This window comes from Vipera ursinii (assembly GCF_947247035.1).
Source record: "Vipera ursinii genome assembly, chromosome: 3".
NCBI classification, from domain to species: domain Eukaryota; kingdom Metazoa; phylum Chordata; class Lepidosauria; order Squamata; family Viperidae; genus Vipera; species Vipera ursinii.
The window spans coordinates 104,306,826-104,330,840 of NC_139516.1; the positions used below are offsets into that span (position 1 = coordinate 104,306,826).

The following is a 24,015-nucleotide window of genomic DNA, read 5'->3' on the forward strand; positions in this document are numbered from 1 at the left end:
CCCAGTGAGGAGGCTAAAACAACCAATCTCTTTTAGTCAATTAGATGGGACAATAGCAGGGGGAGGACCAGCTACCCTAGCCACTTTACCAATCCACCTATCACTGGGGCCCCATGAGGAGGACATAACGTTTATAGTGGCCCCAGGCATGGAATGCCCAATTATTTTAGGACTGGAATGGCTGAAGAAATGGAACCCCGGGATAAACTGGAGGACAGCAGAACTCAATTTCCCAAAGGGGGGCAGAAGAACTTAGACTCCAAAAGCACCCCCCCAACCCAGAGGGAGGAGACAGCAGCAGTGGGGAAAGAGAAGGGGTTACCAGAGATACCAGAGGAATACAGGGACCTGGCTGAGGTTTTCAGTGAGGAAAGAGCAGATGAGCTTCCCCACCACCACCCCACAGACTGCACCATAGAATTCAAACCTGGGGCAAAACTCCCAAAACCCAGGATGTATGCCATGAGCCCAAGGGAAATGGCAGAAATGGAGAGATTCAAAAAGAAAAACTTAGAAAGAGGATTTATTGAGCCTGCCAAACCCAAAGTGGCCACCCCGGTTCTGTTCAGGGAGAAGAAGGATGGGTCTTTTCGCTTGGTTGTGGATTATAGAAATTTGAATACAATTAGTGAATGTAATCTGTACCCCCTTCCCCTAATGAAGGATATGCTATCCCACCTATCGAAAGGAAAGGTTTTTACCAAACTAGACCTGAGGGAAGCATACTACCGTATTAGGATTAAGGAAGGAGACGAATGGAAGACTGCATTCAACTGCCCAATGGGGTGCTATCAATTCAAAGTATTGCCATTCGGACTGCAAGGGGCCCCCGCAGTCTTTATGCAATTAATTAATGACATGCTGAGAGAGCACCTATATAAGGGGGTCCTGGTTTACCTTGATGACATCCTTATCTTCACAGAAACCAAAGAGGAACATATCAAACTAGTCAGAGCAGTCCTGAAGAAGTTGCGAGCTGCCCACTTATATGCTAAATTATCGAAGTGTGAATTCCATCAGTAAAAAATCGACTACCTGGGATATCGCATATCTCCAGAGGGCATCGAAATGGACCCTGAGAAGGTCAGGGCAGTACTAGAGTGGGCACCCCCCCCCGCACACGGAAGCAATTGCAAAGTTTCCTGGGGTTTGCAAACTTCTACCTCCAATTCATCCCCGCATTTAGCCAAATAGCCATGCCCCTCACAAATTTGTTGAAAACGAAGGGGGGGTCACCCGTGAAACCCAGCCAGCCTTTAAAATGGTCAATGGAATGTCAAGCAGCATTTGAGAGGCTAAAGAGACTTTTTTCTGCTGAACCTGTCCTAAAACACCCAGATCCCGACAAACCTTTTGTAATACAGGCAGATGCGAGTGATGTAGCGGTAGGAGCCGTACTATTACAAGAAAATGATGGGGGGACATTGCAACCATGCGCATACACATCCAGAAAACTCACAGAAACAGAACAACGCTGGTGAATATGGGAAAAAGAGGCATTCTCGAGGTGGGCATTACTAACATGGCACCAATTTTTAGAAGGAAATAAAATACCTTTCCAGGTCTGGACAGACCACAAGAATTTGGAAGCACTAAAAACGCCCAGGAAGCTCACTCCTAAGCAAGCCCGCTGGTCCCAACATTTTCACCGATTCAATTTCACTCTCAAACACTTACCGGGGGGAAAGAACTTCCTGGCAGATGCATTATCCCGCATGCCCCAATATAACAGCACAAGGACTACTGTCTTTAAACCACTTGTGCCTGAACAACAACTGGCAGTTCCAGTCACCACCAGGGCACAAGAAAAAAGGAAGCCGAAGGTAGATAGCCAAACTGGAATAGAATTCAGGAAATCTTTGGAAAGTGATGAATGGTTCCAGAAAAATAAACATGTGTGCACAATTAAAGATGGACTGCCTTGGGTGGGGGAGAAGCTATATATACCGGCCACACAGAGAATCAATTTCATGCAACTGTGCCATGATACAAAATCAGCAGGACACTTTGGCTTTGTAAAAACCCTACACTTAACTAAAAGGCAATTTTGGTGGCCATCTATGAAAAAGGACATAGAAAGCTATGTGGGTAGCTGTCAAATTTGCGCGATGGCCAAAAGACTGTAAGGGAAACCGCCAGGTCTGTTACAACCGGTGGCAAACCCCTCAGCCCCATGGAAAGAAATAGCCATGGATTTTATCGTAGAACTGCCAGAAAGTAATGGAAACACCGTAGTCTGGACTGTCACAGATCTGTTCTCTAAGCAAGTACATTTCATACCTTGCCAAAAAATCCCGACTGCAAAAGCATTAGCAAAACTTTTTGTACAGCATATTTACAGATTGCACGGGGTACCACAATGCATCATATCTGACAGAGGGGTGCAATTTACATCGGCATTTTGGAAAGAATTTTTATCCCTCTTAGGAACCACCCAAGGACTGTCATCTAGTCACCATCCTCAGACAGACGGAGCTTCTGAAAGACTTAATAATATACTTGAACAATATCTGAGATGCTTTATTAATTTTCAGCAGTCCGACTGGGCGGACCTACTGCCTTTTGCAGAAGTAGCATATAATAATGCAGTCCACTCAAGCACAGGTTACACTCCTTTTCAAGTAGCTACAGGCCAGAGTTTCAACCCAATACCAGAACTAACCCCAAAAGAACCGGTTATCCCTGATCTGAAGGAATGGATTGCTCAATTACAAAACACATGGCCAATCATTAGGAAAGCATTGGAAGATGCCAGAAAAGCATACAAGACACAGGCAGACCAAAAAAGGACCGATCCCACACCATTTAGGGTAGGAGAGATGGTATATTTATCCACAAAATACCTGAAATCACTCCAACCCTGTAAAAAACTAGGACCAAAATATATTGGACCCTTTCCAATTAAAAGAATCATAAACCCAGTAACAGTTGAATTAGAACTACCCAAAAATCTTAGATGAATACACCCAACCTTCCACTGCAGTCTATTAAAGAGAGAACAACAATCACCACTACGAGCAAAAATCCCACCACTACCACCCCCCATCATGGTGGAAGGAGAACAACATTTTGAAGTGAAAGAAATCTTAGATTCCAGAAAACACCATGGAACGATACAATATTTAGTGGCATGGAAACACCTCCCCTCCTCAGAAAATGAGTGGGTTAACAAACTCCATGTTAAAGCACCTAAGTTGCTTAAGAGGTTTCATACAGAATATCCGAACAAACCAGGCTAACATTTATATGTTTTCTTTCCCCACAGATGGACTCATGTTTTTTCTGAAAGGAGAGCCGAATGTCAGAATCCATTTATATCACATTTCATAATTGTATAGGTAGAACAATGTGCTTATTCTGGGGATTCTGCCATCTCTCCGAGGGGGGGGGGGAGAGGATGGTTACTTAAAGCGATCTTCAAACAACAGGGAATGTTTTAACTGGGGGAGGGAGGGGGACAGACAGGTCTGGATTGCATCTTCATTTACAACTGAAAAGGAAAGCAATAACCATAAAACCAAGGAGAGTTTCCCTTTCCCATGGAAGGACCTGACACCTAAGCAACTGATGAGAGCCTGACCAAATGGATGAGGGGAGGGGCTGAAATGGGAATGCTTTATATAGGATTGAAATGTAACTTTGTTAGATTCATCTTGTATTGCCACAATCGATTCCATCCTAGTAAACATTTTCCTTTTGGACTAAGCTTGCATCCAAGAGTTCTTATTTCCTAAGATGTGGATTGAGGTGGGTCCTGACACTTGGTCCTTATCGTTTTCCTCCTCCTTTGGTTTTCTACACCTTTCTTCTCCTTTGCTTTTAACTCCCTTTTTCTGTTCCAAAGGTGCTTTTTCAAAACGCAACTGGACTTCCCTTGTTTTTCCTTGAAGATATTTTACTTCTCATCCAAGAAGCTTCTTCAGTTCTGAGTCAGAAGCAAAATGTTTTCAAGGAAAAAGAAAGGAAGTCCCAGTTGCCTTTTGAGCTGGATGACCAAGAATCTCCACAAACATTTCCCTTTTCTGTCTCTTCTCTTGTTTGTATTCTGCTCCACTTTTCAAAGAGAGAGTTCAATACTTAACCTGCTCTGCTGAGATTCACCATTGCTGATTAGTTTCCCATCTTTTAGCCACTGAATGACAGGTGTAGGAATTCCACTGGCCTCACAGGAAAGCTGGATGTTTTCTCCAAGGATGCCACTGACTTCACTCGGCATTTCAGAACCAACAATATCTGGAGGAACTTCAGAATAAACATATATCTATAAGTATAAGGCAGAGAGGAAAATACAAGAAAAACACAATCTATCAAAACACTGAGACTTCTTGGAAAAGAAAAGCTCCTGAGTACTTCTCCATCTCCAATCATTTTTACTTCCATACAAATTAACTCAAGGATTTCAGAAACTTAATTTAGGAGATAACAAACATTTAGTAAGAATAGATAGTTGCACATGAAGCTGTTGAATTCACTGTACTGAACATGCTTGTTGTTACTTTAGATACTGATTTGTAAGTAGCTCTGGAGCTATTGAGTAAACATGAGTTATTTTACATATATTTCTCAGTTTTAAGAAAAGCATAAAAACATGCATACATACTTTCAACAGAAAGAACATAAAATTTCTGAGCTTTGCCTTCTACATTTGAAGCAATGCAGGAATAATTTCCAGTATCAGAATAGTGAGGCCTGGCAATTTGCAGCTTGTTTCCTCTGGATAAAATATGCAACTCGTGGGTGGCAGATTTTTCTAAATATAAACCAAAAAATCAGAGTATTCAAGTCTCAACAAACTCTTTGGCTTTCACATTAGCCCTATGTTTGTGGTTTGAAATCAGTTGCTATCTCTGACAGCTTAAAGAATTGTGAGGTCCTTGCTGCTCTCTGAGCTTGCAAACTTTTCAATACCCAACTAGATAACATCAGCAGCACTGATGAAGTTACCTAGTTGGGTAATGAAAATCTGCAAGAAAACCACCAAGCTCAGAGAGCAACAAGGACCCAAATATTCTATTCTGTCAGCTAAAGAACGTAAGAAGGAAGGAATATAAGGCACAGATCACTTGTTTGGTTAGGTCTCACAATTCCATAAGAATGGGAAAGTGTAAGACAAAGTACAGGCTGGTCCTTTGAGAAAGGAATGCATAACCATATCTATCAAAGGGATAAATGATGAAAGCTGCATTGCCCATAAACTCTTCTCCTTTAGTATGGTATTGTGGCATTGTAAGTGGATAAATAATATTTATAGTGCAATGTTCCTTTCATCGTGATAAAAGCAAATATTTTGCAGATACCTTTGATCACCATTAATCCCCACCCTAAAGCACTTTCGTTCACCAATCTTGAAAAAAATCAGCACACAGCGAATCAGAAAAAAATACCTTAAAAAACATGTTCAGCAGTTCAAGAAAGGTAGGCTTATCTCACAGAGACTTTATATACCAATTTGGCATTGAACTTTCCCCTGGTAGTCAATGGGTGTTTTGAAGGCTATAAAAGAAGTGGTGGGAGGCTGCATACAGTCATGATTTGTCCAGCTTTGGCTGAGAGAGAATTCATTTAATATAACTTGTTATGTACTGGGCTTTTTGAGGGAATACCACATGGGTTGCTGGAGCAGCTAACGGCTCTCCAGCAACCCAGACTACAAGTCTCCTGTGCTCAGTTGGCTATCTCCAGGTGGCAATGGTTGAATTAAACCTATTGGCTGCTGCCTAGGGGCTAGACTATATACTGCAGCTGGTTGCAGCCATTTCCTCCAGTACAGTCACAGCACGAATAAATAATGAGTTACCCTGCACTCTGCTTCGCGTCTTCATTCCTGTGTCAAAGAACCCACTATTTAACAGTGGCAACAAAGGTGGGATCCTGCTTCACTGAATAAAGAGCTGAAGTCTACGAGGGAAAGGCAGCACACGCCAGAGGGAAGAGGCATTTCCCCCCCCTCAAGGTCAGCTAGCAAGCTACACTAGCGACCTTGTGCTCCGAGGACTCATTCCCTGAGCCTGGAAGCAGGATCCAGAAGAACGCAGGAACCAGAAAGAAAGAATGCCGAAGGTCGGAAAACTGCGAGAATTTGACATGAAACACCCAGAGGAATGGCCATCATATTTATCGCAAGTAGAAAACTACCTCAGAGCCAATCAGATCATGGAAGAAGGACTGAAGGCCACAACGCTACTCTGCATGTACGGCCCGGCAACCTTTGATTTGGCCAAGAACCTTTTCATGCCAACACCAAACAAAGCGGTCTCCTACGCAGAACTCAAAAAGAAGCTAACTGGGCACTTCCAGCCCAAGATGTCTGAAATGGCTTGACGATTCAAGTTCGACCAAAGAGTGCAGCTACCCAGGGAGTCAGCTTTGGAATTTATAGCAGGCCTAAGGCAGGCCGCACACCTATGCAAATTTTCAAATTTGGAAGAGCGATTACGAGACCGGTCTCAGGGAAAATAAATTAATACTTCCCTATCAGAGGGCAATGAACCGTGGTTCATTTGACACATGGTAAACATCAGGTAAAAATAAACAAAACCTAGGCATATTCTACTGTATATAAAACTTTAATTGGAAAGCAAAAGAAAACTCCTAACTGACTACATCCTCTCATCAGACAGAAGACAAAGAGAAGAAAAAAAAAGTAAAGTGAGAAAAACTTTTGTAGACATGCACACTTAACAGCAGTGCTAGATATGAAACCATAACATGGCTGGACATGTGACAATCACCTTGGTTACATTGATAAGATTACTATGCAGCTGGCAGAGAAAAAGAGTGAGACGTGCGGAGCTGACAAACAGAAAAAAACGAAGTGACAACCCCTTCTTTGTCAGTAACGCAGATCTCAGATAAGACACACCTTGTTGCACAGGTACTCATGCTGAGCTGTAGGAAGTGGTTTGTTCAGCATATCAGCAATCTGATCACGTGTAGGCACATACTGCAATTTTACAAAACCTTGTTTGACTACTTGTCTTATATTTTGATACCGGATGTCAATGTGTCTAGACCTAGAACCTGTAAATCAATTCTCAGATATATAAACCACAGATTCGTTGTCTTCCATCACAGTGATCAGTTGAATCGGGTGTGTCCAGATATCTGTGACTAAAACATCAAACCACGTTAGAGAATTACATGCATCTGAAACACAAGCATATTAAGCTTCAGTAGAAGAACAAGAAACAAAATTCTGTTTACGCACATGCCAGTAAACAGGACATCCATTTAAAAACATCATATAGCCTGAAGTACTTTTACGTGATTGCTTGTCACTCGCCCAATCAGAATTTGCATAACAACATAACTCTGCATAGTCAGTATGTGTGGGTTCCAACAATAACTTCATGTTTTTAGTGTGTTTTAGGTATCTCAATAATTTCTTAACACATGTCCATTGAAACTGTTTTGCTGTGCCTACTTGTCATGATAGAAGATTAACACTAAGTGCAATGTCAGGTCTAGTCCAACTACTAATATACAGCAGTGACCAAATGACTGAGCGATACAGTGTTTGATCTTCGAACTCAGGATTTGGTTCATGTGCCAGGTTGTGAAAATCGGTTTGCATGGGTATACTCACTGGTTTAGCATCTTTCATGTTGCAGTGATGCAATAGTTGTTCAATTTTATCTTCTTCTGTAAGACTAAACCCCTTCTGAGTTTTGACAACTTGAACACCTAAATAAGTGTTAATATATTCTAAAGACTTCAATGTGAAAAACGTTTGTAAAGCTTTAGCAAAAATCTCACTCATCTGCTTATTTGGACCAATATAAACAATATCATCAACATAAACAAGAACTATCTCACAGCTATTATCAGATCTTTTAGTAAACACGCATTCATCTATTTCGGACTTAACAAAGCCCATTGAATTTAGTTTGTCAGAAAGACATAAGTACCACATTAAACCAGACTGTTTCAGACCATAAAGACTTTTGTGTAGAAACCACGTATCCCCTTCCTGCTGTCGGAAACCTGGAGGACCTTTCACATAGATTTCTTCATCTAGATCAGCGTGTAGATAAGCCGTTTCAACATTGAACTGGAAAGAGACTTCCGGTAGCGCTGCCGCGCCTAATGGCGGCGTTTTGAAGCCGCCCAATCCTGGGAAGCGTCAAAGCGCGCGGAGGCAGCGAAAATCACCTGTCCCGCGGCACCGGAGCTTCTCCCTCGGGAGAAGAGGGAGAGGCGAGTTTGCCTGGGTAGAGGTAGAGCTCCCCTGCGATTCTCTCAAGTAGTTTGGGGGATAACAGTGTGAGCCCCCTCAGAGCCCAGGCTCTCTCTGCTCTCAGGACATTTTCGCTCCAAAAGGAGTGGAACTAGACGTGACAACTGCACCTGCTGCTTAGATGGGACTGTGAGTATTTTGTATCTTTGAGAAGCAGGCAGAGCAAAGCAGGAAGATCTGAATTTTCAAGTTGGATTTTAACTTTAACTCAGATTCATTATCTTCTTCAAGTTTTAAGTTTGAAATGGAGTAAAAATGGTGCTGGAATGTTTCTTTCCTGTGTGAAGTGACTGCGTTGGAAAACTTATATTTTGCTACATAGCAAGAGATACAATTTGCAACTGACTTTACCCAGTACTGGATTTTGTTTATTTGAAAGCTTGTTCCCTTTTTTTATTGAAGGTTAAGGAACTTTGGGAGAACTTTTATTTTTTCTTTCCTTTCCCTTCTTTTTTCCCCCCTTTTCTTCTGAACTCTGATTCTGCTGGGTGAAAAAGGAAATCGAAACCTAAGAGATGGCTGTGAGACATGGGGGAGGGCCTCCAATTTCTAAGAATGTTATTTCCTCACCTTTACCACAAGCTGTAGGGCAGACTTCAATGAAACCTACAGTACAACCACCCTCCCCCCCACCTCCTGCATTTACACTGACAGACATTCAGCGAGTTGTGATGCAGTCAACACATGTTTTGCAGCAAGAAATAAAGGAAACAAGGGAAGAATTTGTTAACCAAAACAACCAGATGAGGGAAGATATAGTGCTTGCACTCCAGGGTTTGGCTGCACATATAGAATGCCTGGATGTTCATGTGGACTCAGTTATGGAGTATGTGGAGAATTTGGAAAATAAAATCATTGATGCTGAACAGAATATTGATAGAGCAGAGGCTAAGATTGACAGAACAGAGGATGAAGTTATTATATCACAATATAAGAACATGGAGTTTGCATTGCGTATCAGAGGCCTTAAAGAGAATCCTAAAGAAGATTTGGAATGGGAAGTAGCACAAGCAGTGGCTCCTGTTTTGAAATGTGAACCTGAAGAACTACTTAAAGAAATGGATAAGACATTTAGGGTTAACTCCTGGATTGCTAGGCAAAAAAATTTGCCTAGAGATGTAGTGATTTATTTTTCCAGGAGATCAACCAGAAATTCTATTATCCAGGCCTTTTATTGGGAAAGCTCTCAAATTGCAGGCCAAGACATTATGATTTTAAAGGAGATACCTCCAAAAATTCTTAGAAAAAGGAAAGATTTTGCCTTTCTGTCCGATGAGCTTAAGAAGCGACAAATCCAGTTCAATGGGAAATATCTAATGGAATTGTGATAAATTACGCAGGGACCAGATACAGATTGGATACAATTTCAAAAGCAAAAGATTTCTACACTAAGGTCCTGAAAGCAGGCCCACCACCGTCTCCTTGAATCAAAAGAACAGAAGCAAGACAAGAAGATAAATAATTGAGTGAAGGGACAATGTCATTGCTTCTTGAGGAGATTCGGCAGGCGGAGGTTATGGAGCAGAGTTTGGCATTAAAGGAAGACCCAAAAGAACAGAGGATGACAAGGGCTGCATATAAGCGTATGGAAAAAGAGCAAAAACAGAAGCCTGTATCTGGTCCAACTATGCAAGATGTGGCTGTCTAGAGCCTGTGGGACGTGCTCCACGTCCGAAGAGAGCAACAGCTGATCTTCAGGCTATGTTCCAAAGGCTCATGGTCACCAGAGATGGTGAAGTTCCTGACATGGAATGTTAATGGCTTAAATTCACCACAGAAAAGAAAGTATTTTTTATCTGAAACAACATAAAAATGACATTGTTTGCTTACAAGAGACACATATTGCATTAAAAGACCAAAAGTATCTGATTAATTCCCGATTGGGAACACATTTTGCTTCTTTTGCTCCGGACAAGAAGGCTGGAGTGGTCATTTATTTAAGAAAAGATTTTTCGGCAAGATTGATTGAATCGGATAAACAAGGGAGATATGTTAGTATTGAATTAATATTACAAGGAAAGAAAGTTCTTCTTATTGGATTATATGCTCCAAATCAACAACACCAAAAATTCTTCAAATTTTTACATCAGAGACTAATCGAATTGGATTATAAATCTGTTATCATTATGGGGGACTGGAATGGAGTTTTGGTCCCATATGAAGACAAGAAGGGATCCTCCAAAAAAATTTTATTCGAAATTCCCCAAATTGGTATTTTATAATTAAACTTATAATAATACTTTTTCCAGACACGCAACAAAGCACTTCTAAGAATATGAGATTTAAAAGACCTGTCTACCTTTTTATCATAAAGCAAATATGCATGCCATCCATATACCAAATCCCAACCCTCAAGGTGGAGTATTCTTTTATTAGTTAAATTAAGCCAATCGCTAACCCATGTCATAACCACCGCATCATAATACAATTTCAAATTAGGCACCTTGAGTTCCCCTCTTTCCCTAGCATCTTGCAGAATCTTAAAGTAGCAATAAGTCTTGAAAATAAAAACAAACCATTCTCTGCTACCAATGTCAGGGAAAATAAATTAATACTTCCCTATTAGAGGGCAATGAACCGTGGTTCATTTGACACATGGTAAACATCAGGTAAAAATAAACAAAACCGAGGCATATTCTACTGTATATAAAACTTTAATTGGAAAGCAAAAGAAAACTCCTAACTGACTATATCCTCTCATCAGACAGAAGACAAAGAGAAGAAAAAAAAAGTAAAGTGAGAAAAACTTTTGTAGACATGCGCACTTAACATCAGTGCTAGGCATGCAACCATAACATGGCTGGACATGTGACAATCACCTTGGTTACATTGATAAGATTACTATGCAGCTGACAGAGAAACAGAGTGAGATGTGCGGCGCTGACAAACAGGAAGAAACGCAGTGACAACTGGCTCGTCTGCGGCCTACAGGACAGAACGCATCAGCAGCGACTATTTGCTAGGCCAAATTTAACATTTTCTGAAGAACAGGATGAGGCGATGGCCAAAGACGCTGCCGGGGGTGCTGTTCAGACAGTACAGCCCGCCAAATCAACAAAGTTCGAAGAAACGGTCCACCTTGAGGATGCCAAATGCACCGGAGAATCTTCCAAGGAAGAACAACCTGAAATCAACCGACTCCAAAGGCAACCCAATCCGCAACACTGCAACAGCCTGCAGCAAGAGGACAGTTACAAGGCAGTTCTCTTACCGAGATGTAAGGGGTGCGGCAGCAACCATTTTCACGCCAATTGCAGATTTCATTCAGCCACATGTAGAGCTTGCGGAAGGACAGGCCACATCACAGTGGTTTGCAGAGCCTGCCAGAGAGACCGGCCACCCAAACACCAGTCGGAAGAACCAACTAGGAGAGGTACTGGGGCCCAGGGTCCAGTTAGTGTGGGATTTTTCAGAAGCCATAGAAGCGTATGCCACACCGGGGCTCGACGTCCCCTCAACCCCAAACTTAAGCTTATGGTAGAGCTACAAGGAGTTCCATGTAAGATGGAATTGGACTCTGGCTCTGCAGTCTCAATCATTTCTCAAGACACTTTTAACTTCGTGTGTAGGCGCAGTAAAAATTGAGCCAAACTAAGACCCTCAGATGTAATCCTAATGGATTTTCAAAATGCCCACGTTAAAGTTAAGGGAGAAGCCACTTTGTTGGTAAAGTTTAAAGGGTTTCTGGGGCACCTGGATGTAATCATAGTAGGGGGCCAGAGAACAAGTCTCATTGGACTCAATTGGTTTGATGCCTTAGGTATTCAGATTACTGGCATAATCCGGACACAAACTGCATACCTCGCATCAGTGTGCAAGGAATATGTAGATGTTTTTGATTCAACCCTTGGAACATACACAGGCCTGCCTATCTCATTTAAGCTAGAGCCCAATGTAGTTCCAATCAGGGTTAAGCCTCGTAGGGTCCCCTTTGCCTTAGAACATAAAATTGATTCTGAAATTGATAAGTGTTGATGGTGGGGAGTGGGAAACTCCTATAGTCACTCCACTTAAAGCCAACAAAGAAATTCGCATTTGTGCTGACTATAAATGCACACTAAATAAAGCCCTCAAACAACATGCTTACCCAGTCCCAGTGGTCAACCATATTTTAGCCTCCTGGCAAGGGGGTACTATTTTTGCTAAACTTGATTTAGCACAGGCCTATCAGCAATTGCTGGTTGATGAGGCCACAGCCACAGCTCAAATGATTGTGACTCACAGAGAGGCATTCAAAGTTAAATGCTTACAGTTTGGAGTTAGTGTTGCACCAGGTATTTTTCAGGGAATTATGTAGCGTACACTCAAGGGTATTCAGGGCGTCTGCCCTTATTTTGATGATGTTGTTATTGCAGGGGAATCCCCTGAAGTGTTGGCCAGTAGGCTCAGGGCTGTCTTGCAGAGGCTTCTTGAAGCAGGCCTCAAATTAAAAAAGAACAAATGTAGCATTGGGGTTTCTTCAACAGAATTCCTGGGTTTCCAAATTGATGCTAACGGCATTCACCAAATTGATTCTAAAGTGAAGGCCATTAAAATGGCTCCTAGGCCCAAATCAAAAGGAGAGCTACAAGCATTCTTGGGTCTCATAAACTTCTATCACACATTTCTGCCTCATAAGGCAGCAATAGCAGAGCCCCTCCACAGGCTTCTAGATAAGAAAGCTCCATGGAAATGGACTAACTTACATGAAAAAAGTTTCCAGGACTTAAAAGCACTATTGTCAGAAAAGTCCACTGTAACTCACTACAAAGAGTCCAAACCTATATGTCTTACATGTGATGCATCTCCCTATGGGGTGGGGGCAGTTTTAAGTCACACAGAGAAAAATGGGAAACAGGTTCCTATAGCATTTTACTCAAGGACATTGTCCTCTGCTGAGCGAAACTATGCTCAGATTGACAAAGAGGCCCTAGCCATCATTGCTGGAATAAAAAAATTCCATGAGTATTTATATGGCAGGGATTTCACGGTCTACACTGACCACAAACCTCTGTTGGGACTTTTTACAACACACAAACAAATCCCCCACTGTTCTGTACCAGCCTGCTACCGGCCCTGCAGAAAAGGCAGGGACAACCCCTTTACAAACGGCAAGAGGCTGGAATTACGCCTGCCAAATTTATAGCTACAAAAACAAACAAGACACGAACCAAGAAACAGGAGCTTTAAGAAACACAAACTATCCAAACGGTTGCCTTCAGCAAACCAGCCCTCCCCACACATTCCCCTTATATAGAGTTCAGGGCGTGGCATCTCTCTGCCTCCTTCCGAGAAGCCCCATTGCCTTCCTCTGTTTACTCCTAATTGACTGCCTCCTGCGTCGGGCGTCCTTGAACAGGGCCAGCTGTGGGTCATCTTCATCCACGCTGTCAGGCTCACACAACTGGGTCTCCGTGGTGACCAAGTGGGAGGGGCCTGGCTGAGGGCACTCATCAGCAAGATCTTCAACCCCCTCAGCAAGGTCTTCAACACACCCCTCCTCCTCCTCTGAGTCGTCCGACCCAACTGCCAAACCCACAGGCTGACCCTGAATCACAACACTATCCCGCACCGCAGGGCCCTTCCCCCGGGTCTGCCGATCCGGATGCGGTCGGGATGGAAATTGTTCATGAAAAGCGGTCACCAACGTAGGGGCATGAACGGTGGTCATGTCTTCCCAGGTGAGGTCCTCTGGTCCGTAACCTTTCCATTCAATTAGGTACTGGAAACGACCTTTCAGCCAACGGGAATCCCTGATGCTGGCGACCTCGTACTCGGGGGTGCTGCCTCCATCACGAGGTCCTGATGGGGGAGGTTCCGCTCTGTGGAGTGGACAGGCCGGTTGCTCGGGGACCAACAGAGACCTATGAAAGACTGGGTGCACACGCAGGGAACGTGGCAGAGTTAAGCGATAGGCGACCGGATTGATGACAGCCTCGAGTGGGAACGGTCCTAAATATCAGTGATCTAACTTTCTCACCGGCCGTGTTGACGGTAGGTTCCTGGTGGACAACCAGACCCAATCTCCCACCGATAGTGGAGGCGTATCCCGTCTTGACCGATCAGCAAACCTTTTGTAATGGGCCTTGGCCTTCTCTAACTGACGTCGCACCAATCGATGGATCACCTGTAACTCTGCCATGAAGTCGTTCGCTGCCGGCTCCGGTGAGTCCATGGGAGAAAGGGGGAAAAACTGGGGGTGATATCCTACATTGGCCAAGAACGGTGTTATCTGTGTGGAGGTGTGCTGCAAATTGTTAAATGCAAACTCAGCTATGGCCAAATAGTCCACCCAATTGTTTTGCTGCAGATTGACGTAGCAGCGCAGATATTGTTCCAGGATACCAATGACCTTCTCGGTTCCCCCGTCAGTTTGAGGATGATGCGCAGACGAGAGGCAAATCATGATATCCAACGCATGCATCAACTCCTGCCAGAAGCGGGCTGTAAACTGGGCCCCCTATCAGAGACGACTCTATCAGGGAGGCCGTGCAGCCGAAACACCTGCTGAATGAACATATGACTAGTGGCGCGGGCTGACGGTAAGCCGCGACAGGGGATGAAGTGTGCCATCTTGGTCAGCATGTACACCACCAAATACACTGTCGTAAAACCAGAGGATGGGGGTAAATCCGTCAGAAAGTCCATGGACACAGCCCCCCAGGGTGTTTTGGGTGTCGGCAAAGGCTGCAGTAATCCAGGCGGGGCCCCTGTCACTGACTTGGCCTGCCTGCATGGGATGCAGGAGGTAACATAGGACTGGACGTCGTGTCGGACTCGGGGCCACCAGAAGGTACGGGAGACCAGGTTCAGGGTCTTGAACAGGCTAAAATTACTGCCGGGTTATCGTGACACTGCCTGAGGATGAGTCCCCTGAGTGGCCCTCCCGGAATGTAGAGCCGGTCACGATAATACAAGAGTCCATCCGTGACCGTCCAAGGAGAATCTGGCCCCACCTCCTCCTTCTGCTGAGCCACCCACACCTCCTGCTGCTGTGCCTCCCGGATCCGAGCCCGTATATCAACCGGCTCCCACGCCGCAGCAAAAGACTTGACGGGGATCACTGTCCTGGGCAGAAGCTTGTCTTCCACTCAGGAATATTCGGGCTTCCTGGACAGAGCATCCGCTCTTTGATTGTGCCCGCTAGGTATGTACTGAACCCGGAAGTCAAACCTCGCAAAGAAAAGAGACCACCGGATCTGGCATTGGTTCAAATTCTGAGCGGTCTGCAGACTTTCCAAATTCTTATGGTCCGTCTGGACCTCGATTTGATGCCGTGCTCCCTCCAGATGATGCCTCCAGGCCTCGAACGCCACTTTGATGGCCAGCAGCTCCTTCTCCCAGACTGTATAATTGCGCTCCGAAGGGTTCAGATTTCATGAATGGTACGCGCAAGGGAAGAGGGTACCGCTGGGCATCGTTGCCTGGAGTAACACCGCCCCAATGGCATCCGCCTCCACAACAAACGCCTCCACAACAAACGGCCATTGCGGGTCAGGATGCTTCAAGATGGGCTCCTTCATGAAGGCTTCTTTCAAAGTCTGGAAAGCCTGTTGTTCTGGAGCGTTCCACTGGAACAGAGTCTTCTTCTGCAGGAGCCGGGTGAGGGGGGCTGTGAAGGCAGCAAACCCAGAGATGAAAGTTCAGTAATAGTTGGAGAACCCAATAAGTCGCTGAACATTCTTCATGCGACGTGGGGGTTTCCAACTCTGCAAAGACTCAACCTTACTCGGCTCCATGGCGATGCCCTGAGGAGAAATGTGGTGACCCAGGAAATCGATGGTCACCCGGTAGAACTGGCACTTCTCCAACTTGGCAAACAGCCGATGTTCTCGGAGTCGTTGCAGGACCTGATGGAGATGCTGATGGTGCACCTCACGCGACGGGGAGTAGATCAGGATGTCATCCAAGTAGATTATGACAAACTGATCCAACAAATCCCGGAAAATGTCGTTCATGAAATGCTGAAACACAGCGGGGGCGTTGGTCAGGCCAAACGGCATCACCGTGTACTCAAAATGTCCATAGCGAGTACCAAATGCCGTCTTCCACTCATCACCCGGCCAAACCCTGACGAGGTTGTAAGCTCCACGCAGGTCAAGTTTCGTGAAGATCTTAGCCTCCCGGAGTCGGTCTAAAAGTTCGGGGATGAGGGGTAGCGGGTAACGATTGCACACCGTGATGGCGTTGAGTTTCCTATAATCGCAGCAAAGCCGCAATTCGCCCGACTTCTTTTTGACGAACAGCACGGGTGCAGACACTGGCGAGGACGAGGGCCGGATGAAACCGCGAGCCAAATTCTTCTCCAGAAAGTCCCGCAATGCAGCCAACTCGGGGTCCGACATGGAGTACAAACGCCCCACTGGGAGAGGCGCATCAGGGACTAAATCAATGGGGCAGTCATAGAGCCTGTGCGGGGGTAATTGATCCGCCTCTGTCTCGCTGAACACATCAGCAAAGTCGGACAGTTTGGGAGGCAAGGAAACCCCTGGGGAACCCTCCACCTGGCCGGCACAGATATGGCGGGAGTGGTCCATGCACTGCAAGCTTGGGAAGGTGACCAAGTTCTGTGACCAATAGATCTGTGGGTCATGCGCCCGGAGCCACGCCAGTCCCAAGACCACGGGGAAATGCAGATCTGAGGTGATATAGAACTGGATGGCCTCCACATGGGAACTGATGGCCATACATAATGGTTGCGTGGCGGCCGTAATTGGCCCAGAAAGGAGCACTCAACCATCGATAGTCTCCACTAACATGGGCAGATCCACCGGGCACTGGGGAACAGCCCATTTGGCCACAAATGCTGAGTCCATAAAATTTGTGGTGGCCCCAGAGTCAATTAAGGCATGGACTGGAATCCCCTCTGGCTTGCCAGGAAGGATCAGACGTGCCTCCAAAATCAGATGCCGTGGAGGTCCACAGGCAGCATCGGAAAGACGTCGCTCAGTGTTGTTGTGGGACGCCCGATCTGTCACACCGTCTAGATCGGGCTCAGGGAGTTTCCCAACAGAAAACTAGGGGACTTTCTCAGGGCAGACTCGGTCACTGATGCCCGCTGTCACTTCTTTGGGCAAAAAGCAGCCAAATGCCCAGGGTCCCCACAGTAAAAACACAACTCTCCCGATTGTCGTCTGTTCATTTCAGTCACCGATAGACAAGACCTGGCAGCACCCAGCTCCATTGGCTCCTCCCTTTGAACTGGGGGCTCACGCACAACAGGGGCTGCAGGGGTCTGTGGGGTGGCACGGCGACTCCTTCGCTGCTGCAACCGAGCATCGATCCGCAGGCAGAGATGGATCAGCCCATTGAGGTCTGAGGAAATATCCCCACGGGCCAGCTCATCCAACAACTCCTCCGACAATCCATCCTGGAAGGCATCCACAAGCGCAGCCTCATTCCAGGCGGAATCCTGGCTAAGCAGCCGAAAATCGCTGATATAGCCCTATAGGGGGCGTTGACCCTGCCTCAGAGCTTTCAGGCGTTGAGTAGCAGTCTGCGTCTTAAAAGGGTCCTCATATATCAGACGCATATGATCACAAAATCCCACAAAGTTGTCCAACAATGGGCTAGGTTGAGCCAGCAGAGGCGTGCCCCAACGAGCTGCATCACCCGAAAGAAGTCTTAACACAAATCCCACCTTATCCCGGTCATTGGGGAAATCAGCTGCTCTCACGCTGATAAAGAGCTGGCATTGTCCCAGGAAAGCAGGAAACAGTTCTGGATTGCCAGTAAATTTATCCGGCATTGCAACTTGGCATTTTCTCCTGGGTGGGGGTGATGGTGGGGGTGCAGCATGAACCTGAGCTTGCAGTTGAGCCACCTGAGCTGCCAGCAAAGTGAGTTGCTGGGTGAGCTGGGCATTCTCAGCATGTAGCTGCTCCATAATATTAGTAAGGGGTGGGAGGCTGAAGGCAAACTGTTCTGTACCAGCCTGCTACCGGCCCTGCAGAAAAGGCAGGGACAACCCCTTTACAAACGGCATGAGGCTGGAATTACGCCTGCCAAATTTATAGCTACAAAAACAAACAAGACACGAACCAAGAAACAGGAGCTTTAAGAAACATGAACTATCCAAGCGGTTGCCTTCAGCAAACCAGCCCTCCCCACACATTCCCCTTATATAGAGTTCAGGGCGTGGCTTCTCTCTGCCTCCTTCCAAGAAGCCCCATTGCCTTCCTCTGTTTACTCCTAATTGACTGCCTCCTGCGTCGGGCATCCTTGAACAGGGCCAGCTGTGTGTCATCTTCATCCACGCTGTCAGGCTCACACAGCTGGGTCTCCGTGGTGACCAAGTGGGAGGGGCCTGGCTGAGGGCTCTCATCAGCAAGATCTTCAACCCCCTCAGCAAGGTCTTCAACACACCCCTCCTCCTCCTCTGAGTCGTCCGACCCAACTGCCGAACCCACAGACTGACCCTGAATCACAACACCCACATACTATCTCCAAGAATGTTGAGATGGTCTATTTTCCTATCTGCATACAATTTTAAATTAATTCACAAACTGGGAAATGAAATGGGCCATGCTGATGGCCTTAGCAGACTACCACTGCCACTAATGGATCCAGATCTGGCTCCTGCTGCTAGAATATTGTCTATACAGGAGATACCTGAGTTTCCCCTCCATGCAGGTGACATTGCTGCTGAAACTGCCACAGATAAAATACTTAGTAGAATGTTGTCATGGGTATACACGGGCTGGTTGGGAAAAAATCCAGGCTCAGAATTTCAAAGCTATTTTGTCAGGAGGCATGAGTTATCTGCCCATAAAGGGTGCATATTATGGGGAAATAGAGTCATAATTCCCACTTCCCTAAGAGACAGGGTTATACAATCATTTCAGGAAGGCCATTCAGGCATTGTCAGAATGAAAGCTTTAGCTAGAAGCTACCTCTGGTGGCCTGGCCTTGATAAGGCCATTGAGGCTCAAGTCCATGGTTGTTATACATGCCAGCAATCTAGGCCTGAAATGCCACAGGCTCCAGTTCACAGGTGGGAGGAAACGCACACTCCCTGGTCTAGGGTTCACATAGACTATGCTGGGCCCTTTCAGGGACAGCTCTTCCTTATAGTAGTGGATAGCCACTCAAAATGGCTGGAAGCAATTCCAGTTCCTAACATGACTACTGCTAGGACCATCCAGGTGCTGAGAAAACTCTTTGCCACACATGGGTTGCCAGATGTCTTCGTTTCAGACAATGGGGCCCAAATCACTGCTGCTGAATTTCAGGCCTTCTTTAGAGCTAATCTCATCAGACATGCAACGTCTGCGCCTTTTCATCCCTCTTCTAATGGTCAAGCTGAACGCATGGTGAGGACAATGAAGGAAGCACTCAAGCGCATCATTACAGGTGACTGGCATCACAGATTGGCAGATATTTACTCTGCCAGCATTCTACGCCCTGCACTGCCACAGGCAAAAGTCCTGCAGAACTACATTGGGGGACACATTGGATCACTAAACTGGACAGGTTGCATCCAGATAGAGTGGCAGCAGAAGCCTCTCGACCAAAACCCCCGAGGGGGCTGCACATGGGCGATTGGGTTTGGGCCAGGAACTATGGTCATGGGAATCTGTGGGTTCCTGGTCAAATTACCAAGGCATCTGGACCCCTATCTTATGAAGTGGGGTTGGGGGGAGGGCAAGTTGTCAGATGACACATTGATCAGCTCAGGAAACGGTTTCCAGAATGGCCACTAAGTGAGGACTGCATCATAAGTCCCTCCCAAGGTCCTCAAACCTGCAGCCAAGCCAGCCCTAACATGGACTATCTGGACCTTTCCTTCTTAACTGAGGCAGAACCAGAGGGAGAACTGGGGAGCCTGGAGTGCAACATGGGTCCCCTGAAGGAGCAAGCCAACCGAACTTCAGCAACCGCTGTGCCTACTCTGCTGAACAGTCTGACTCTGGGGTGGGCCAACCTGAAGAGGCCAGCCAGAGTGAATTGAATCCCCTTGACTCAGGAGCACAAAGGGACACAAGTCTACCCAGCCCACTGGGTAAGCTGGTAGACCACAAAGTGATGGGAACTCCGAGACATTCCTCTAGAGCACACAAGCCTCCTTCATATCTTGCAGATTACGTTGTAAAATAAAGAGCTATATATTGTTGTAAATCCTGTTGCCACTAGACTACAGAAACTAGTGCTATGATGTAACTGTCTAAAAAAGGCCATTTTGGTAGCCTATTCATTCAGACGTTGTTTAATAACATTGTAGTCCACATTGTTTTTTTTATTATTATTATCACTTTTACTTTAGTGTGTTTGGATATTGAGTCTGGACAATTGTTGAGACTAATTGGTGCTATTATGGTCTGATCTAAGAGGGGAGGGGTGTTATGTACTGGGCTTTTTCTCCAGCAACCCAGACTACAAGTCTCCTGTGCTGCAATTGGCTATCTCCAGGCGGCAATGGTTGATTTAAACCTATTGACTGCCGCCTAGGGGCTAGACTATATATTGCAGCTGGTTGCAGCCATTTCCTCTAGTACAGTCACAGCATGAATATACGACGAGTTACCCTGTACTCTGCTTCACGTCTTCATTCCTGTGTCAAAGAACCCGCTGTTTAACATAACTTTTCCTTTTGTTGAACCTCTTCAGCTTAGAAGAAACCATGCTTCTGTTTTCCCTTCCAGCAAGCAGGAGAGGTTCACAAATTTTCTCTTCCCACTCAGTACAGCCTAATCCCTGATCACACAAAATAACCTATTCTTTCACTTTACTGAGCCTTATATTTTAAGGTCCATTTTTCCATCCTCAGTATTACCAACATTAGCTTAATATTTGCCTTCTTGGATATTAGCTATCTAAATACTTTGGGGGTGGGAGGGACAGAAATGTGTTTCTGTTTTGAGTTTAAAACATTTTTATCCAAATCTATTCCCCATTTTGCATCTTAGAAAATCCAACAAGCAACTGATAGTAACCAATGTTATGTGAGCAAACATTACCAAGTGGTTTTCCATTCTTAAGCCAAGTTATTGCCGGTGGAGGAATTCCAGTAGCATCACAGGTAAGAATTATAGGGTTGCTGATGGTTTCATTGATCCACTCTTGCTGAGGGCCTTCAATGGTAGGCAGTACTGTGAATGAAGACAGCAGGTTGATACATGCACCAAATTACCAATAATGGATTCTGGAAAAAAGCAAATGGTCTTGATAGAGTCTGTACCTCATCCTTTCCTCCTATCTGCCACCACAGCTTCCTGTTGGGCAACGGGAAGTATTAAGAAATGCCATTTGAACCAAGATTTGAACCCAGCTAACTGTCTATCTTGTCTTATGTTCAATTTGATTCACTAACTCTAATAAGAATCACTTTATTCGGTCTATTAAAAACTTACCATGAACATTAAGATGGAATGTTTTGTCATCACGTCCTTCAATATTTATGACTTTGCATACATACTGGCCTGTATCAGATACCTGAGAATGTAAGCAGAAAGTGATATGCAATTATCTTTTTACTATTTTTAAAAAGGATCAATCCTAGCAAAGTGCCATTTTAATATAAAATTCAAGGCACAATTACAATAAAATTAAAAAGTCACTAAGTTTTGGAGTAGGTTTCTTTGTAGTTCAGTTGTTGAAATATTGTAAATGAATATGCAAACCCTCTTTGCTTACCAACTATCTTGTTTAGCCATTATTCAAAGTTACAATGGTTATAAAAAAACAAGTTTGTGACCAAACCTCACATTTATGGCCTTTGCAGAGTCCTATGGTTACATGATCTCCAATTTGGTGCTTCACAACTGACATATTTATGACCATCGCAGCATCCTTAGATCACGTGATTGCAATTTGTGAGCTTTACAACCAGTTTCCAACAAGTAGAATTAATGAAGAATGTGAATGTGAAATCATAAGTTGCAGTTATGGGATGTCTTGCTTAAGAACTGTAGTGATTTGCTTAACCATGGAAACAGAAGTGATGTTATAAGTCTGGCACAGTCACGTGATTTTTCACTTAACAACCACAGTGCTTAGCAACAGAGTTGCCAGTCCAGTTGTGGTTTGACAAGTCGGGTCTACCTTTATAACAATTAGTTTGTTTGAATACAAAACAGCAATAAGCCAAAAACAAACTGTTTACATTTTTCCTGCTTCATCTATCATTAATCATGGTGGTTTTTATATATGATTATGTCACTTTAAAGACCACAATTATGTGAAGGTTGGGCTAGACTTTAAAAAGTACAGAAAAAAGACATATTTGTATACCTCAGTCATCTTGATATGGAGTGTCTGTCCATCTGCTACAAAGTCCACATTGGATGAAACTGAGATCATATGGCCATTCTTGTACCAGGTGATGTTGGGAGTTGGAACAGCATTGGATTCACACTCTAATGTCACTGGCATTCCCACTCTCACATTGACTATTTATTTATTTATTTATTTATTTAGTTGCATTTGTATACCGCCCTTTCCCTGAGGACTCAGGGCGGTTTACAGGGAATTAAAAAATCCAACATACAAAAGTTAAAACCATATTAAAAAATATTAAATTGACCCTGTACACAATTAAAACCCCAATTAAAAAAATTTCTCCTCAGCCTGGGCCCGAGAGCTCAAAGAGCCAGGTCTTCAGGCCCCGGCGGAATGATCGGAGGTCGGGGGCAGTTCTCAGCTCCACCGGCAGCTGGTTCCAGAGGGCAGGCGCTCCCACTGAGAAGGCCCTATCCCTGGGTGTCACCCGCCGGCAATCTCTCACCGGCGGAACCCTGAGCAGACCCTCCCTGTGGGAGCGCACTGGGCGAAGGGCGTTTGATGCCGGCAGCAGGTGTTCCCTCAAATAACCCGGACCCAGGCCATGTAGGGCTTTATAGGTAATAACCAGCACCTTGAATTTCACCCGGAGGGCAACCGGAAGCCAATGCAGCTCGCGGAGTAGAGGTGTTACATGGGAGTATCGGGAAACCCCCATTACAACTCGCGCGGCCGCATTCTGCACCAGTTGAAGCCTCCGAGTGGTCTTCAAGGGCAGCCCCATGTAGAGAGCGTTACAGTAGTCCAAACGGGAGGTCACAAGCGCATGAGTGACTGTGCGTAGGGCGTCTCGGTCCAGATAGGGACGCAACTGGCGCACCAGGCGAACCTGTGCAAAAGCCCCCCTGGTCACGGCTCCTATATGATCTTCAAAATTGAGCCGTGAATCCAGGAGGACGCCCAAGTTGCGAGCCCTATCAACGGGGGGTAACACCTCACCCCCCATCATTAGAGGTGGAATAACTTGGTTAACCCGAGACGCCGATATGCACAGCCACTCAGTCTTGGCGGGATTGAGACGAAGCCTGTTTCTCCCCATCCAGACCTGAACCGCCTCCAGGCACCGGGACATCACGGAGAGGGCATCACTGGGTTGGTTCGGGGTGGAAAGAAAAAGTTGGGTATCATCAGCGTACTGGTGATACCCCACCCCAAAACCACGAATGATCTCGCCCAGCGGCTTCATATAGATGTTGAACAGGAGAGGCGAGAGAACCGACCCCTGAGGGACTCCACAAATGAGAGACCTCGGGGCGGATCTCTGCCCTCCTGTCAACACCGACTGCGAGCGGCCCTGGAGGTAGGAGGAGAACCACCGTAGCACGGTGCCTCCCACTCCCAACCCCCTGAGACGCCGCAGCAGGATACCATGGTCGATGGTATCGAAAGCCGCTGAGAGATCTAATAGGACCAGGACAGAGGAGCAACCCCTGTCCCTAGCCCTCCAGAGATCATTCACCAGCGCGACCAATGCCGTCTCCGTGCTGTGTCCGGACCTGAAGCCCGATTGGTACGGGTCCAGA

General features: G+C 45.6%; 1 protein-coding gene across 1 annotated transcript in view; it reads right to left on the reverse strand.

Annotated features, from left to right (window-relative positions):
- Positions 1 to 24,015, reverse strand: part of HMCN1 (hemicentin 1) — a gene marked incomplete at its 3' end in the record, with an annotated part of 535,761 nt that overhangs the window by 155,944 nt on the left and 355,802 nt on the right. The window contains 5 exon segments of the mRNA XM_083360257.1: positions 4,083 to 4,242; positions 4,601 to 4,750; positions 21,172 to 21,303; positions 21,565 to 21,646; positions 22,445 to 22,602. Of these exon segments, the coding sequence (XP_083216383.1) occupies positions 4,083 to 4,242; positions 4,601 to 4,750; positions 21,172 to 21,303; positions 21,565 to 21,646; positions 22,445 to 22,602 (682 nt within the window).